We start from the raw sequence: 16,758 nt of genomic DNA, 5'->3' as shown, positions 1-16,758 counted from the left end.
AGGGTTTGGAATCATGTTTTTAGGTGCATTCGTGAGATTTCAAATGAAAATTCATGATTTCCACATAACTTCAACTAGTGATGAATTTAATCATGCGAAGGAATAAATTGATGACATCAAGTGTGTAGTGATAAATATGTATTTTATTATATATTTTAATATGTATATCGAGAATATGCACAAAAATTATCATTTATCATGTTGAAAATGAAACTAACACTCAGTTCTCAAATTGTTCCCAACTAATAGGGTTACATGATTGATGAACTAACCCCATTTGATTCTCTTGAATCAAGTGGTTTATTTTTCTCATGATTTCCTTGAAGTTTCATCATATGACAGAACTTAGGTAATTAGAATATTAATGATAAATCAATGATCGAGAAGAGAGGGAGATAAAGCACAATCAAGCCCACTATGGAGCAGGCCCAATCCAGATCCCAAAAAGATGATGCAAAAATGAAGCTAATATCAATGAAATGATGCAAAAATGGCTTTAAAATGCATAATTTTTCATGCATTATTTTGGATTCATCGTTAGCTCAACATTAATTATGAATTATTTTAAAAACTTTGATTGATTACAAAAATTCATTAATTAGTTACTATTTTATTAGTATACTACTAGATATAATTATTTATATTAGGTTTTTAAAGTTATTAATAATAATTTGATATCACAGAGTGATGATTAAGTTAATTCTGATTATTAATATAATATTAATATAGGTAATTTAGAATCAAATTGTCATTTTAAAGAAAATATAGTGTTTTATTACTTGATTGACTAACATACTGGTATTAGATTGAATGCAACTTTTTAATATTTATTTGCATTTTTACTTATATTACTTTGATGCATTGATAAATGGTCAACTTATTTTTAATTACTATTTATTGAAAAGTGATTTTTATGTTGATTAATATTGAAAAGCTTATCTGATTTAAAGTCTCATACTAAACGGAATAGTGTCGTTAAACAGAGGATTGTGAAATTGATTTTGAAATGAGGTTCAATTGGGATATTGAAGCAAACATCATCACTATTTTGATAACATAAGCGCTTTTAAAGATGTAATTGATCATGATATTGAATTTATCTATAATATTCATAGGTATAGTGAGTAGTGTGATTGAACAAAGTATGTAGTAAATTTGACATTCTTGAGACTGATATATAAATATTTTGGTTAGATAGCTTTTGCTAACAATTATTTTAATTATATAGGATTCCTAAGCATCTGGGATCCAATAACAAGGTTATAAATTATCTGTTAGCCCAAATAGAGACATAAATACATACATGGACAAAAACAAGTAGGTGGATAGATAGATAAGAAATTGAGATATATAGATAGATAATACAACAAGACAGATAGATAAGACAGTGCGATAAAGAGATGGATATATAAGTTAGAGAGATAGAGAGATATATAGATAGGGATATAGATAAGACAGTGATATAGAGAGAAGGATAAATAAGATGGAGAGATAGTGATATAGATATGAAAGTGAGGTAGATAGATAGATGATGAACTCTAAATTCATCATGAAATTATGCATGTTCTGATGCCAATTTTGAGATCATCTTATCTACATTATCATCATCTTTAAGTGAATTTAATCTCCTGCATTAAATATAGTAACTGGTTACAACAATAATTTTTCATGTAATTTTTGCATAAATCACTAGCTCAAATACATTCATGCAAAATAATTTTGGAAGTATTAATGGGCTACTTTCTTTCTAGTAGTTATTCTATATTTTCATAACAAACATTAATGAGAGAGAAGTAAAAAAAGGAGGGTTGAGTGAACAGACAAGCCAAGCACCACACACAGCTATGTCGGCCACAGGCAGGCGAGTGTAGAGGCATGAAAGCCTGCCTACATCTGACGAGCACTGCTGCACCTATAGGATCTGCATCGTGGCCTACATAACGCCCGCACAGACCCACGCACGCAAGCAAAAATGCGAACTATATTTCAAAGGATGCAAGAGAATGGCATTCATATATCGTTTCTTATTTTAGAATGTTCCAATATGGGATTAATGATTGACTTTAAAGGTTCAGAATGGTATGGGCTAGGTCGCGAATTGTAGAGATGGATCACTGTCCAACAGGCTGTGAAATGAAGAAAACTAGAAAGAAAGTGTGCGTGGGCTTCGAGCAAAACTGGCATGAAGCCCATGCCATAAAATCTCAACTGTTCAACTGTTTTAAGAGCAAGGATCAAACCTCAACTGTTCAATCGTTTTAAAGACTATTGCACATTGGATTGAAAACATCCAAGTTCATTATTATTTCTTTATTTTCTAGGCTCTTGATTGGCTATGGTGAATACAAGGATTGAGGGACTCCTAAACGGATGAATCACAAAGGTGAACACTACTGGCCATACTGATGAGGCCACAAGCGTGGCGAGAAAGGGTACACCATTTATGAACGGGTCCACGATTATGATTTAATCACAACCATTAACCCATTCTTATGGAGATCAAATAATGGGGGTACACCATTGTCTGTTCATTTTATTTGTGCTCATTTTTTGTATGGATTTAATGGAGCCACCCCCCCCCCCCATGTTTCAGGCTCCCCACTTCTTTTCCCGTCTTTTGGCTTCCTTCGACACATTAAGGGAATGACCGTGTTAGGACTTTTCCCTAATTGGGCTCATTAGGGCAACCCCTACCCTACATAAGAGAAGGTGTGCCCAAGGGACCATTAGGAAGCAATATTATGAAAATTTGAGTGTGTCAAAAATTGCATAGATCTAGTTTTCCTAAGTTTCATTAATATTTTCCTAGTTATGTATATTTACAAAATTATCCTTGCATGGGAGGAGTCCCCCTAGATGTCATAGACGTTGCCATCGCCACCGCCGTCGCCGCTGCCACCACCGTCCAGCCTTTCAAGCTCCACCAAGCCACCTCTGCTACGTTGACCGCTCGCGTCCAGCCCGGCCGTCCAAGCTCACTGGCTGCCCATGACCATTTCGACTGCGGGCAACCATATCGACCGCGTGCACCCGCTCGCTGACTGCCCGAGCCTCGTAGGCCATCCGCAACTTACCGGCCAGAAGTTCTGTTGCTGGCCGCTGTGACTACCCTATGGTGTAAAACAACGACTGCCCCGGAGTGGTTCGTGTTCTACTAAACATGACAAATACAAAATGGAATGTTAATGTCAGGAATGTCAAGATGATTCAAGAAAATAGTAACAAGAAGTACGTTGATCGTTGACCGACTAGAGACGTAATTAAATTGGGTTACACGTAACGGGTTATGCCACGAGCAGACTCCCAATAACCCGGGTGGCTAGATCGAAAGTCGACGCGTGGAGACGTTCAAGTCCAAGAGCGTCCCCACTGTCAATGCAGGCGATCAGTTCCAACACCGTTAATAAAGTTCTACACAGATAAAGGTGGCTATTCCTAAATTTTGTATCAAGCTCTCTCGAGGCAGCGGAGCAATCGTAAAATCAGCACTGACGATAGTAATTAAGACTATAAACAAGGAGGGGAACAGAGGTGGAACCTGCGAGCTCAATTTGGACGCTAATCCTTGGAGTTTGATTGGTCGAGTGGTCTTCTTGTCACTGGCGGCGTTCGTCGTCAAGATCTTGATGCGGCACAGGGCGATGCGGGCAGATATGGAGGAGGTGGGATAGGATGTCGCTTGACAAGCAATGGTATCTTGTCGCTGGAACGATGTCGTGGAAGAAGGTGTAGACAAAGAGAGAGCTGGGCGGCGGTGCAGATTGGTGGTGCAGACGATGTGGACCACAACGGGTGATGATGTTTTCCTCAATCAGCCATAGGTAGGGCGCTCATTAATGAAGGGAACGTCCGTTTGGACATAAATCTTCTGCCGTAGGCTGTTTCTGGCGCACGAGTAGAGGGACGTGACCAATTCCCTGCACAATCAGGACTTTCTCCCTAGCTCCGTGTCAAAGGAGGATGACAGACGGTGTGCTCACTGACTGCCGCCGATGCAAGAATAGAAGGATGCAGCCAAGCCCCTGCACGGTCGGGGATTATGCCCTTGTTCTGCGGCAGGCGGAGGGCTGTGAAGGCATTTTCCCGTTGTTTGGCGCCGATGCTAGAAGAAAGAGGCGCGACCGGATATTCACACGGTGATGCTTCCTTCCTTCGCGACAAATGGAACCGTGAGCAAAATTTTGGGAACAAGTGGGAGTAACGTCCAGTCTCCTCTATTCTTCAGGAAATTCAACCGCTAGCATGTCCACCATTCCTCTTCTCCTCCCTTTCCTTTCTTCTCTCTCGAAGTAAGAGGGAGGTTTTCAGCGGCGTTCTCAACGATGAGAGATATCAACTGGAAGATCCTGCAGCAAGGGAGAATTCATCGCTTTCTTCAATTCTCAACGGTGCTCGGGAGTCCTCACTGATGATCTCAACGATGAGGAATTCCAACGGGGAGATCCCACGGCAAAGGGGAATAGCCACTTCTTCTATTACCACGATATCAACGGTGAGGAGAAATCGATGATTCTTTTGAGGTCTTGGGCACAACGGCAGTGAAGGATGGTCGATGTCAAATATTCTATGGATTTCTGACGAAAATCCACCCTTATTTGTCCCGTGGTGATCTGCTGGGGCTCCTTCTTCAACCTCTCCTTCTTATTTCATACGACAAGCACAATGAACAAAAGAAATAACTGTCACACTAAAAAAATGAGATCTGAAAGTTTCACAATGACTTCTTCTCCTCTCCAACTCTTCCCCTCTTATACTGGGGAAGTGGCAGTTGTGGGGGGAAGGTGGCCCTATTGGGCCCCATCCCCCCTCTTAAGGGGAGCCTATTGGGCTTCCCTTAAGAGGATTCTTTAGGGGAAGAGAAACCCAACAAGGTTTTCTTCCCCTAAAGAGGACACTAAGCAAATTCAAATGAGGAAAACATTCAGGAGGTCGGTACTCATGCAGGAGGGGCCTCCCGTCAGTCCAACAACAATGAAAACATAAAATCATAAAATTTTGCACCTGGACATTAGACACGTAGCGAGATGACAATGCCGCTTATCAAACCTAGTAGTGGAACTGTGTATTCTTCACGTCGGCTCGGGTTCCGCGACAGGGCTGGCGACGGGTCAAAGTGGAGTCGGCTGGATGGTCCCCCATCACCCTAGTCACCATGACTCGGCCGCCTAAGTCGCGCCGGTTGCCTATGGCCCACTGGCACCAGTCCACTCATGCCGCCCGCCCACATCTGGCTCAGCTGGCCAAGCTTGTCGGTGGCCCGCGACCATTCAAATCGCCCACAACAATTTTGGCCGCACGCGACCCTGATGGCTGCCCGAATCCTGCCAACCGCCAGCCTTCCTTCCTGGCCACCTGCGACCTACCGATGGCCAGCGCTCTCACGACCGCCGACACCCTGTCAAGCCGCCGCGTCCACCTCGGCCGTCAAAGCTTAGCCAGCCATCCACGACCGATCCGGCCGCTCGCGACCATTTTGGTTCCAACCTCAGAGCTTTGACATCATCATTCTCTATGTCCTTCTAGTGTATTATAAGTATTACCTATCCACCCGACATCTCTTAACTACCCTTACCCATTCTTCTAAGGCATCCATCATTCGCTTCTTTTTTTCCCTTAGTTAGATAGAAATTCCACTACCCATGATTTGTTGATACACAGTTGATATTCTGTGCTCAAAAAATAGGAGAAGAATGTTCACCTTTTAACATTCTAGTGAGAGGAATTCGTCATTTATGGTCCAACAATGCATGGAAGTATTCTTAGCTAGAAGTGTACTTGATATCATTAATACTTCATAACCAAATTTCTTGGGTCACAATGTGTGTAACAACCCATGGAATCTTCAAATCTCACTTCATACCCAAGTTTCTAAGAGACTGGCAATGAGTTAACTTGGGGGGGTCTTATAACATAGATTTTAGTACTCTAATCCGATCATATTTAGATGTTTTTTTGGCATTAAATCATTATATTTGCATGTTATCAAGCTTAAAATGATTAAATATATTTTTAGAATTATGTTAAATTTTATGCATTTTTTGGATTATTCTGACAATAGATTCTAAAATAATATAGTTTTTGTGACGGAATATGATTTTTCTAAAATTGTTTGACGTTAAATTCAAAAATATATGAATTTTCTAAGTAGAAATAAAATTACTTATATTTTTGGGCCTTTACTTTATTTAATATGAAATTTAGAAGATTTTCTAGCCCCTTTATCTCGCGCTGCCACATGTTGTCGTTCAATTCATCGAACAGCGAGGAATACAACTAGCGGTAATGATTGGAAACAACCAATCATTTAGCCGAGCAATCATGGTATCGCGATTAGCAAATCCATGATTGCATTTATGACTCATGACTTGATTTTTAGATCTTCTGGAACAATAAAAAAGGGATGAATTTCTTCACAATAAATGCGTACGTAGAATGAGGCGCAAAAAGACAAAATTTTACTTTTTTCCTCTCTTTTTTCTTGGAAAGTCAATAATGGCCGCAGGACGACGTGGCGCAACGCCATGGCACCACATGTACATGTGGCACTCGTGTGTACACATGGCATGGCTGTGGGGTTTTTATTGGACCATCGCTGATGTGGCTTGAGTTGATGCGATGCAGCGTAAGTTGCGAGAATGATAAGTGAAATATTTAAATAATATTAATAGTATGATTCTATTTTGTCTTTTTCTTCCTACATGTACAAGTGTCGTCTCCAAAAAAAGTGAGCATGGAAGACGATGCTACACGGAATTTCAAATAATTTGGTAATGCAACCGAAAATGAAAAAAGAGGAATCGTTAGAGATGATGACAAGGAGATAGAAAATATAAGGGCTAGGATTTCTCCAACTTAAAATGGTGATATCTAACGATCTAGAACTCTAATTGAGCTAAAATTTCCAGCATTGTTTTGTCTCCCCCTCCTCTTTCCATTTATGCCTTCTGATCTATAAATAGAGGTCTGGATTACTCTGAAATTCATCTTGAACTTGATTCCTACTTGTGTGAGCTAATTGAAAGATAGTGAGTCTTGAGATCCATCAAGTGTGTTCTTAATGTGTTGGGTGTGTGGGAAGAAGCATTAGAGAAGAGGGGGAGCTTACTGACACTCGCAAATCACTATGATCCTGGCAGAATGTAAAGATCTAAGGTAAGCATCTTTGCCTTACGTTGCTCTTTCTCAACATCATCTTTAGCTTAGTTAGATTTTACTTTCATTGCGTCCCCCTTATCTTGTCTCTATGTTTTCCATCACACTGTTCCTACATTCAATCACTATAGTATCCTTCATGTTCTCTATCTCATCCACATATTGCTTTGCATAATCCTACATTCACTTCCTCTTTTCTTTATTAATTTTCCTTCACATAACTCTACCCACACATCACTTTCCATATTGCATCATTTTGCTTGATATCACTAGTTCACATATTATATTATTGTCTTCATCTCTTCTCATAATCACTACAGTAAGAAAATTAAATCTTTAATCATCATTCCATGTGGAGACAATCTGTAATCATCATTAACTAAATAGTCCTAAGGATAGTTAAATATATTGAGTAATCTCAATTATTGACGACAATTAAAACTCCTAAATTTAAAATTATCGCTCGCAACTGAAACGACCTGCCCCGAGCGTTCACGCCCTGGCTTGAAACGTCACATCAATCTCCCCTCTTTAGAGTATCATTACTTTTGTCAATGCCTATCTCGACTGCTCCTCTGTCGAGAATCGTTGAGTCATAGGATTAGCCATTAAATTGAGAGATCGGAACCTCGTTCTTGGTGTTGGCCCACATTGCGCTCAACAACAGTTGTGGACACCTGCGAATGGTGATTGTCCCCCATCCGTCAGTCTTTGAGCTGGTATGTCGGGTCATTGGGAGCGTGCCGCTACCCTAGACCCCTTATGTCGTTATCTGGCCTATTGTCATATGTTAGTGTTTGTCCATCATATTTTCTCATTGATTTTCACTTGATTGCCTCTCCCATCCTCGTGGCTTTTCCCCATGTGGTGTAACACGGGTCGTTTGATCCCGGCATGTTGTGTTTCATCACAAAGACACCCCAACCATTGTCTCCCTTGGCCGGCTAGCAGAGGCAAGTGATGGTCGGGGGGGGAACCATAAGGTAACCCAACAACTTGGAGTACACGTGCAATAGGGAGAGAGCGAGTGAAGGGTTGATAGAACTTCTCTCTCGACCCTCTTAATGTGATTTTTTTAGGCTTAACAAAACATCATACCATAGAAGCATAACAATAAGAGACCAATTCTTGGTACTGGATGAGTGAGAGAAGGGTGACACTTTTTTAACAGCCTTGGATGGCTCTAGAGAGAGTAAAAGAGACTCACATCTAGACCAGCATGAAGAATGACGAGCAAGAATACACATCTAATACCTGCTCTCCGTAGGAGGCGATCGGTGCCCTTACTCTTGCTCACCTAAATTAGGGCAGATCTAATACCTCACCTTTGCTCAATCTGGTTGAGAATCATTAGCAAAATAATATAGATCAGATTCGTTCAATTCAATCACCTATCAAGATTGATTTTGTAGAGACTCAGTATTGCGATTCCATTGCTACATTTCATTGATGAAAAATCCTGTTAAAGTCCTTTTTCCCTGATTTATTCCATTTCCTTCTCGATGTTACCTTACGAATAAGTACTAAAAATATACCTATTAAATATATCTACCTGTATTTATATCATAATTCTATTATCCTAAGATAAATATAAACATAAAATGATCAAAATACTTGCTTAGATTCTCCTTCCTAATCTAATTAAATTCGTTCTTAATAATTAGATAATCCTTATTCTGTTACTTACCTCTCTTATTCTTAAATACTAAAGCATCCATATTAAACTACTATTTCTCACTCATTATTTTCCCCTCTACCTAAGTTCTTCCAAAATGAAACAAAATTTTAGTGTCTCTATCTATTTAGTTAACTTAACTGTATTAATATCCTTTTTATCTATCAACTTAATTTCTTATAAGTTGGATAATCACTACACTCCTACCTGTGTTGATTATTCTTAAAATCTAAGCACACACGTACGCACATACATATACATATACATATACATATACATATATATATATATATATGTATATGTATATGTATATGTATATGTATATGTATATGTATATGTATATGTATATGTATATGTATATGTATATGTATATGTATATGTATATGTATATGTATATGTATATGTATGTGCAACTTCTATGATCTAATCCATAACTCCACTTCTAATACCTTCTTTCTCCTACCATAAGTATCAATTCTTCTCTTCTTCATTCTACTTCTTACCTTTTGGCGGAAATATATGTGGTCAACAAGCCAATTGCATATTCCATATTTTGTTCCATGTTTGTTAATATAACATTTAAATTATAGTGTGTGTATGATGCTTATAATGAAGTCCACGAACACATAATTGGATTAAGTGAACTATGGTGAGATCGTAAAATGATGATCACTTGTTTTTAAGCATGTACTTAAACATTCCTAATAGAAGTATACTCGAGAAGGACATTAAAGTATTTAGAGAGAATAACACTATCTAGTGTCACTCATACAAAGAGTATGGTCAGTTCTATATCCATTAGAGTGGAGACACTAAGGATAAATTGTGGTTTCTCTTTAGTGAAAATAGTTCATTGAATTGATCCCTAAAAATCCATAAATAATATTGTACTAAATTATCAATTAAGTTGATTCACATCATGGTTGTGTAAGTAATTATTAGACGCAAGACAACAAAGACGTCTTGTGGATGGACAATTGTACTTTGAATATGACCTTAAAGACTCTAATCATGAGATTCTAAGCAGTTTTAGTTCGGGTGTATCAAGAAGTTCACAAGGCTAATCAAGTGGTCAAGATATGGTCCTCCACCTTCGATATAAGAGTAGACGACTCAAGGAAAACAATGTGATGACGTTCTTAGGCAATGCAATGAAATATCAAAGAATAGTTCTTCGATGATGTTTGAACATATTAATACTGACTTGGATGTCCAATCAGGGTTTGACAGTTGAGCACACCCTAAGTCATCATAGGAGCATCAAGTAGATGATGGACTATGTGTACACAATAATAAATGACTTGAATATGTTTTAGGAGTGAGTCGACGTACACTCCTTTGTCTTCTATAACACGAGTTGTATCTTAGTACCCTAGGGATTGGAGACTAAACCTGTCAACTAGGTTAAATTGATCCGACACCAATTTATCTTTATGATGATATAGTTAATTTAGGGGTGTTCATCTTCTTCTCCATTCTCGTCTTAGCTCCTCGACACTCCTCATGCGACTGGGATGGTGTAACCGCGACGACCGCGGTTAAACGGAGCTCATCAAGGCAAAGTAGGAGATTCAATGTGACGTGGACCGAGTGGATACGTCAAGAGGCTGCAGATATGAGCAGCTCAACTTAGACAACGGCACGTTCGAGACGTGATGCTCTGGACATGACAAGGCGGATGACGATCCGTGACGGAGGGTGACGCAAACCATGACGGTGACGCAAATGCGATGGTTTTTTCTTAATTCCTAGGACATGTGACGAGATGGTGACGTGACGAAACTTTTGTGACAAGAAAAAGAACCATCCGGAAGATAGAGAATTGGAGGGGAATATCTCCAATTATCTTTGGACGACACCCTTTTGCACGCGCGAATTAATGCAAGGACTTTTCTGCAAAATGCCAAGAAATTGAGTTAGCGACACCACGTGGCGAATTCTCGGTCGTCAAAAAGCTTAAATCTAATATTTTTAAAGCTTTTGTGGTCATTTTTAAAAATCCATCACGGACGTCATCTGTCCGACGCACTTGTCTGAGGCCCTCCATCACCGTCATGCCCAGTTTGTCATCCGTCACTGTCACCGTCATCGTCACGGGCCACTAATTTCGTCACCGTCACCATCACATCATCCATCACGTTACCGTCACCATGATGTGGGACGTGACGGATGACGGCTGGCTTCACGTCCACGTCTTGAACCAGCTGCCATCGGTCAATGATCCAAGAAATCACACATGTGATCGGCGCGGCCATTTATTTCGATATTTTGAGTTCTTCATTATGTCTTTCACTGCGAATCGTTTTGAGTTCTTCATCGATATGAAGCATTTTCAAATCCCGGGTCTTTCAAAAGGCCGGTTTTTGAAGCTGATTTCATTCTCGTTTCTGGGTTTTGCTCTTGTTCCCAAACTTCTGCCATGGATGTTCGAAGAGTAGAAGAAGAGCCAACGCTTGAGGCGGCCCGCTCATCCGTCTTCAAGCAGTCGGAAGATCTGGACGAGGCGAGAATACTGAAGGTATCCGGCTTCGACTTCAACCGTGGACTGGATCTCGTCGAGCTGCTTAAATCCTTCCGTTCGACTGGGTTCCAAGCGTCCAACTTGGGGGACGCTGTCGACATTGTCAATCAAATGGTACTCTTATTTTTTTATGATGATCTCAGATTACTATTCGCTACATGCCAAGCAAAACCCTGATAAGAAGTTGGTTTTTTAATTATTACATTTTGATTCTCTGATATCTTGTGTGATCTCCTCGTTTTGGCTTGATTTTCTTGAAGTTATCGTCGACGCCAACCCACTCAAGATGCAAGATATTTCTGGGTTTCACGTCAAATCTCGTCTCGTCTGGGATTAGAGAGACAATTCGATTTCTAGTGGAGCACAAAATGGTGAGAAATGAATGGCTCTCACTGGTTTCTGCGTGGTTTAATCTTAATTTTGATTGAATAAGAAGTTCTTTTATCTGGTTTATGTGGAGAGCAAACAGAAAGAAAGAAAACTGAAAGACGGGATTGCTCTTTTTGAGTTCCTTCTGTCTTTCAAGGAACCATCTGCTTGTGTCAATTAAAAATTAAAAATTAAGATTTATCGCCTTTCTTTTAATTAACCTTATTTTTACAGGTAGATGTGCTTGTTACAACGGCAGGTGGTATAGAGGAGGACCTAATAAAATGTCTTGGGCCCACGTACAAGGGTGACTTTGCCCTCTCTGGAGCTTATTTACGCTCGAAAGGGCTCAACAGGATTGGGAACTTGCTTGTCCCAAATAACAACTACTGCAAATTTGAAGATTGGATTATGCCCATTTTCGATCAAATGCTTTTGGAGCAGAGCACTGAGGTTAAATTTCTGAAATTGTTTAATTCGTCGCGTTATCTATCTCTATAATGTAAAATTGATCATTATTTTTTCCATTAGTGTTCTCTCTTTTTACCCGGTTTAGTTAACCTGAAACACTCTCTAAAGTTTAACTTTTTTGGTGGAAACACACTCTCAAGTCTAATGCATCTACATAGAATATTTTTCTCATAGAAATACGAAGAAATATCCGAATTGAAACATTTTTACTGTGCCGTTTGATTAATTTTTTAATGGTTATGACCATTTTCTTTAATATGGGATTATGCTTCCTTAGAATCTTTCGTGTATATCTGCTAGTTTTGACATTGAAGTATGGTAAAATATGACAATCGAGAATTTCTGCTATGTAGTAACTGAAATTCCCTGTTGCAGAATGTGCGTTGGACACCATCAAAAGTGATCTCACGTCTTGGAAAGGAAATAAACAATACAGATTCCTATTTATACTGGGCATTCAAGGTAAAATGTTAAAAAGTATTCTCTGAATCTGGCATATGTTTCCCATCGCATTTATCTTTCTTAGATTTATTAGCACGTTTATTTCTTCGTGAAATTTACCCAGAACAACATACCGGTCTTCTGTCCAGCGCTGACGGATGGCTCGCTGGGAGACATGCTGGGCTTCCATTCAATCCGCAGTCCTGGGTTGATTATCGACATTGTTGAAGGTATCACATTAAATGTCACAGCTTTGAGATTTTATGTAACAATTATGTGCATTATTTTTCATTTTCAGATGTTATGAATATGTATGCCCGCTCCACCAATCTTAACCATAGAAGTTTAAGCCCCAAATTTGAGATTTCAAGAATTAAGTTCAATGTCTTCTATTTTCAGATGTTATAAAGATATCTTCTGAGGCCACCAGCCTAAATCATAGAATGACTGGAATGATACTCCTGGGGGGAGGACTCCCCAAGCATCATATTTGTCAAGTGAATGCAATATGCGGTGGCGCTGACTATGCTGTTTTTATAAACACGGGACAAGAATTTGATGGGAGTGATTCTGGAGCGCATCCTGATGAGGCCATCTCGTGGGGGAGAATAAAAACCACAGCAAAGTACATAAAAGTAGGTAAATTTTAGGACCACACTTTATATCATGAGTTAGGCATTATAACGATCAATCAAATAGATCGATATGATTCAATTGATGAATTTCGCCACGACGGTTATTGATCTGATCATAGTGATTGATTGATTGATTCAAATAAATAAGGATTTTGAAGGATCATTTTGATATATCAAAAAAGAACAAAAAAATTTCTACATAGATGTGCTTCCTGCTCTCTCTTTCTCTGTGTTTCTCTAGTTCAGATTGATCCATTTTATTGTTCAGGATCAATCCCTTTGGCAAACTCGAGATCAGATTGTTTCTTCAAAAAAAAAAAACTCAAGTTCAGATTGATCCATTTTATCAATCAGGATCAATCCATTTGGCAAATTATAGTTCAGGTTGATCCATTCAAGCAATCAGGATCTGAGCAATCTATTCATCCGTCCATCTTGATTGGATTTGTTGGCCAGACCTCAATCGAGCAGAGTTGATCAATTATCAAGGCAGTTTGACGAATGGAACTCGTCAATCCAATCTCAATCTGGTCTATTCAATGAAGTCTCAGAACTCTAGTGTGGTGTTCTTTTCCATTATTCTGCTAAATGCAACTGTTCTTGTGATCTTTCCCTGAATTGATTAGGTTTTCTGTGATGCAACAATCGCTTTCCCTCTGCTTGTTGCCGCAACTTTTGCTGGGAGGGTGATGAAAACCGCCTATGCAGGCACATTACAAAGGTGCAATGCTTATAATCATAACTTTGGTCATTGATTTGCTTATGTACAATCTGTGTGATCGCGATCAATCTAAATTTAGGGTTTTGGAGGAAAGTGAGGCAAAAAAAGTTGAGGCGTCTATCAACCCATGCTTATTTAGGCGATCAGAAGATTTAGACGGAATGAAACTTGTGAAAGTGGATGGGTATGATTTCAACTGTGGCGTCGATCTCGCTGATCTGATCAAATCTTTTGGGTCCACTGGGTTCCAGGCATCAAATCTCAGCGACGCCATTGACGTCGTTAATCAGATGGTTCCATTCATTTGACTTAAAATAATGTTCTCGTTTTCATTTTTATTTCTAAATGTACTCATAAATACTTTAATTTTTGGGGTTTCATGAAAGATTGATTGGAGGCTCTCTCATGAGGATATCGACATTGGCTGTCCGGAAGATGAATGGAGTCTGGCTTTTAGAGAGACTGTCAAGTGCAAGATTTTCTTGGGCGTCACTTCCAATCTCATCTCTTCTGGTGTAAGAGATACGATTCGCTTTCTTGCAGAGCACAGAATGGTAAGAAGAATATATTTTTTAGAGAGAGATATGTCGAAAGAGAGATGAATGATTATTTATTTGGATACAGGTGGATGTATTGGTAACGACAGCAGGCGGCATAGCTGAGGACCTCATTAAATGCCTCATGCCAACCTTCAGAGGCGATTTTTCCCTTCCTGGGGATTACCTGCGCTCGAAAGGATTTTCCCGAATTGGAAATTTACTGGTTGCTGATACCAATCTCTGGAAATTCAAAGATTGGATTCTTCCCATTCTTGATCGCATGCTGGAAGAGCAGCAAAATGAGGCAAATCAATGTCCCTTCATTCCTCATCATGATCATGATCATCATCATCCTCATTATAGTTTTTTCACTGACAGGATCATGCAACACAATATCTGTATTCGCTGTTATCATTCCCTTTGTTACACATCAGTGTCATTATTATTGTTAACATCACCGGTGTCATTACTATCATCAGCATTCTTACCATTACCATTACCACTATCATCGTCATTATCCCCATTATTACTATTATTTCATCATCATCATCAATTTCACTATACAGTTGTCATGACCATCATTAATGTTATTGTCATTATCATCATTCTTACTTTGATTGTTATCACTATCACTATTATTGCTGTCATCATAATTGTTCTTTTAAGAAAGTGTTGTTATCATCACCATCATTATTATGTTTCAGAAAAAAATCACCATCATTATTATTGTATCATTTTCATAGTCATTATTAGTGCTATCATTGCCATCATCTTCATGATCATCATCCTTCTTACCATTATCATTGTTATAATAACTATCACTATCATCATCACTATTAATATCATTATCATCATATTAGTAACATATTTTTCTCATCGTCGTATCATCATCGGGATCACTGTCAACGCTATATTTAGTACCATCAATATTTAAAATCATTCAAATTCTCTTAATTATTGTCATTTGTGTGTGCAGGGTGTTGTTTGGTCGCCGTCGAAGGTGGCTGCCCGCCTCGGGAAGGAAGTCAACGACCCGAGTTCCTATCTCTACTGGGCATCAAAGGTTTTTTTGTAGTTGACTTTTCTGTTTACCTTTTTGGTCAATGCTCTGATCCCTCAGACCTGCATGCAGAATGCCATCCCTGTGTTCTGCCCCGCATTGACTGATGGTGCCCTGGGCGACATGTTGCGCTCCCATTGTCTGGGCAAAGATCGTGGACTGGCCATCGACATTGTTCAAGGTTAACTTGAATTTTAATTCTCCTGTAACTATTCGATCTAATTTTAATTGAATGATTCCTTGGAAATTCGGTGGCAGATATAAAGGGGATATATTTGGAGGCTACACGGGCCACGCCGCGAAAGACTGGGATGATTATCCTTGGTGGTGGACTGGCAAAGCACCATGTGTGCAACGCAAATATGATGAGGAATGGCGCTGATTTTGCCACGTATATCAACACGGGGGAGGAGTTTGACGGCAGCGACTCTGGGGCCCACCCTGACGAGGCCGTGTCCTGGGGGAAGATCAGAGGATCCGCAAGGCCCATTAAGGCATGAGAGCCAAGCACATTTATGTTGTCCTACAGGTCAGCATTGACCGTGCCTTGTTTTGTTTGACCATGCAGGTCCACTGTGATGCAACCATTGCGTTTCCATTGCTGGTTGCAGCGACGTTTGCGAAGAGCATCGGCCGTGGAGAGGTGTGCTGAGGTCCATGTCAGCACCTGCTATCCTCGTGGCATTTGCCCGGCTGATTATTTTCACTGGCTTGTGATTCTCCTTTTCCTTTTTCTCTCTCTTTCCCTCTTTTTCCATATCTCTCTCTCTCTGTCGCCCCTCATTTGTCACATCTCTCTCTCTATTTATCTTCTCTCTTTGAAGAATTCAAGAAAGAAGAGGATGAAAAAATACAAAAGAAAGGTGAGATAATCTTGAATCCATCTTGATGTTATTATATGATTTAAATTTATAGATATATCATTGTAACATTTGATTTATACCGATGGCACATACTAAACTTACTGGGGGATTTCCATCATACAAGTTTATAAGCATTCTGGACAGTAATTGGGGAAAATCAGCTGCACTTATGCTTGATCATTGGGCTTCTTGGTGTGAGTGAGATCACTTCAGGTCAGACTTTATGAGTGTCTTATTTCCCCCCCTGCAAGTTCATTTAAGGAAAAATGTTGAACTTATCTGGTAACCAAGTAAATTTGAAGTTACTGAAA

General features: G+C 39.4%; 2 protein-coding genes across 3 annotated transcripts; both read left to right on the top strand.

Annotated features, from left to right (window-relative positions):
* Nucleotides 1-11,094: 11,094 nt before the first annotated feature.
* Nucleotides 11,095-14,104, top strand: LOC144709498 (deoxyhypusine synthase-like). Its single transcript, XM_078583071.1, has 8 exons — nucleotides 11,095-11,462; nucleotides 11,609-11,719; nucleotides 11,952-12,170; nucleotides 12,564-12,650; nucleotides 12,754-12,859; nucleotides 13,029-13,268; nucleotides 13,891-13,985; nucleotides 14,065-14,104. Exons 1-7 carry the CDS (start codon nucleotides 11,247-11,249, stop codon nucleotides 13,899-13,901), a joined length of 990 nt encoding a protein of 329 aa, XP_078439197.1. The 5' UTR covers nucleotides 11,095-11,246; the 3' UTR covers nucleotides 13,902-13,985; nucleotides 14,065-14,104.
* On the top strand, nucleotides 13,947-16,465 carry LOC144709497 (deoxyhypusine synthase-like). Of its 2 annotated transcripts, none has more exons than XM_078583069.1 (8): nucleotides 13,947-13,985; nucleotides 14,065-14,278; nucleotides 14,372-14,539; nucleotides 14,610-14,828; nucleotides 15,501-15,587; nucleotides 15,657-15,765; nucleotides 15,843-16,078; nucleotides 16,153-16,465. In XM_078583069.1, exons 1-8 carry the CDS (start codon nucleotides 13,954-13,956, stop codon nucleotides 16,234-16,236), a joined length of 1,149 nt encoding a protein of 382 aa, XP_078439195.1. In that variant the 5' UTR covers nucleotides 13,947-13,953; the 3' UTR covers nucleotides 16,237-16,465. The 2 variants fall into 2 exon arrangements, with proteins under 2 accessions (XP_078439195.1, XP_078439196.1); XM_078583070.1 differs by having other exon boundaries at nucleotides 13,963-13,985; nucleotides 14,065-14,169.
* Nucleotides 16,466-16,758: the final 293 nt, after the last annotated feature.

The sequence above is a fragment of the Wolffia australiana genome, chromosome 11 (genome assembly GCF_029677425.1).
Source record: "Wolffia australiana isolate 7733 chromosome 11, ASM2967742v1".
NCBI lineage: Eukaryota > Viridiplantae > Streptophyta > Magnoliopsida > Alismatales > Araceae > Wolffia > Wolffia australiana.
The sequence above is the reverse complement of the archived record's forward strand: the minus strand, read 5'-3'. Positions and strand labels throughout refer to the sequence as shown.

Bases quoted from the DNA above. Each gene is read 5' to 3' on its own strand.
- LOC144709497 (XM_078583069.1), top strand. From the start codon at position 13,954: ATGAAAACCGCCTATGCAGGCACATTACAAAG. The intron at 15,588-15,656 runs GTTTTTTTGTAG...ACCTGCATGCAG, and splicing joins ATCTCTACTGGGCATCAAAG to AATGCCATCCCTGTGTTCTG. The intron at 15,766-15,842 runs GTTAACTTGAAT...ATTCGGTGGCAG, and splicing joins GGCCATCGACATTGTTCAAG to ATATAAAGGGGATATATTTG.
- LOC144709498 (XM_078583071.1), top strand. From the start codon at position 11,247: ATGGATGTTCGAAGAGTAGAAGAAGAGCCAACGCTTGAGGCGGCCCGC. The intron at 12,651-12,753 runs GTAAAATGTTAA...AAATTTACCCAG, and splicing joins ATTTATACTGGGCATTCAAG to AACAACATACCGGTCTTCTG. The intron at 12,860-13,028 runs GTATCACATTAA...TTCTATTTTCAG, and splicing joins GATTATCGACATTGTTGAAG to ATGTTATAAAGATATCTTCT.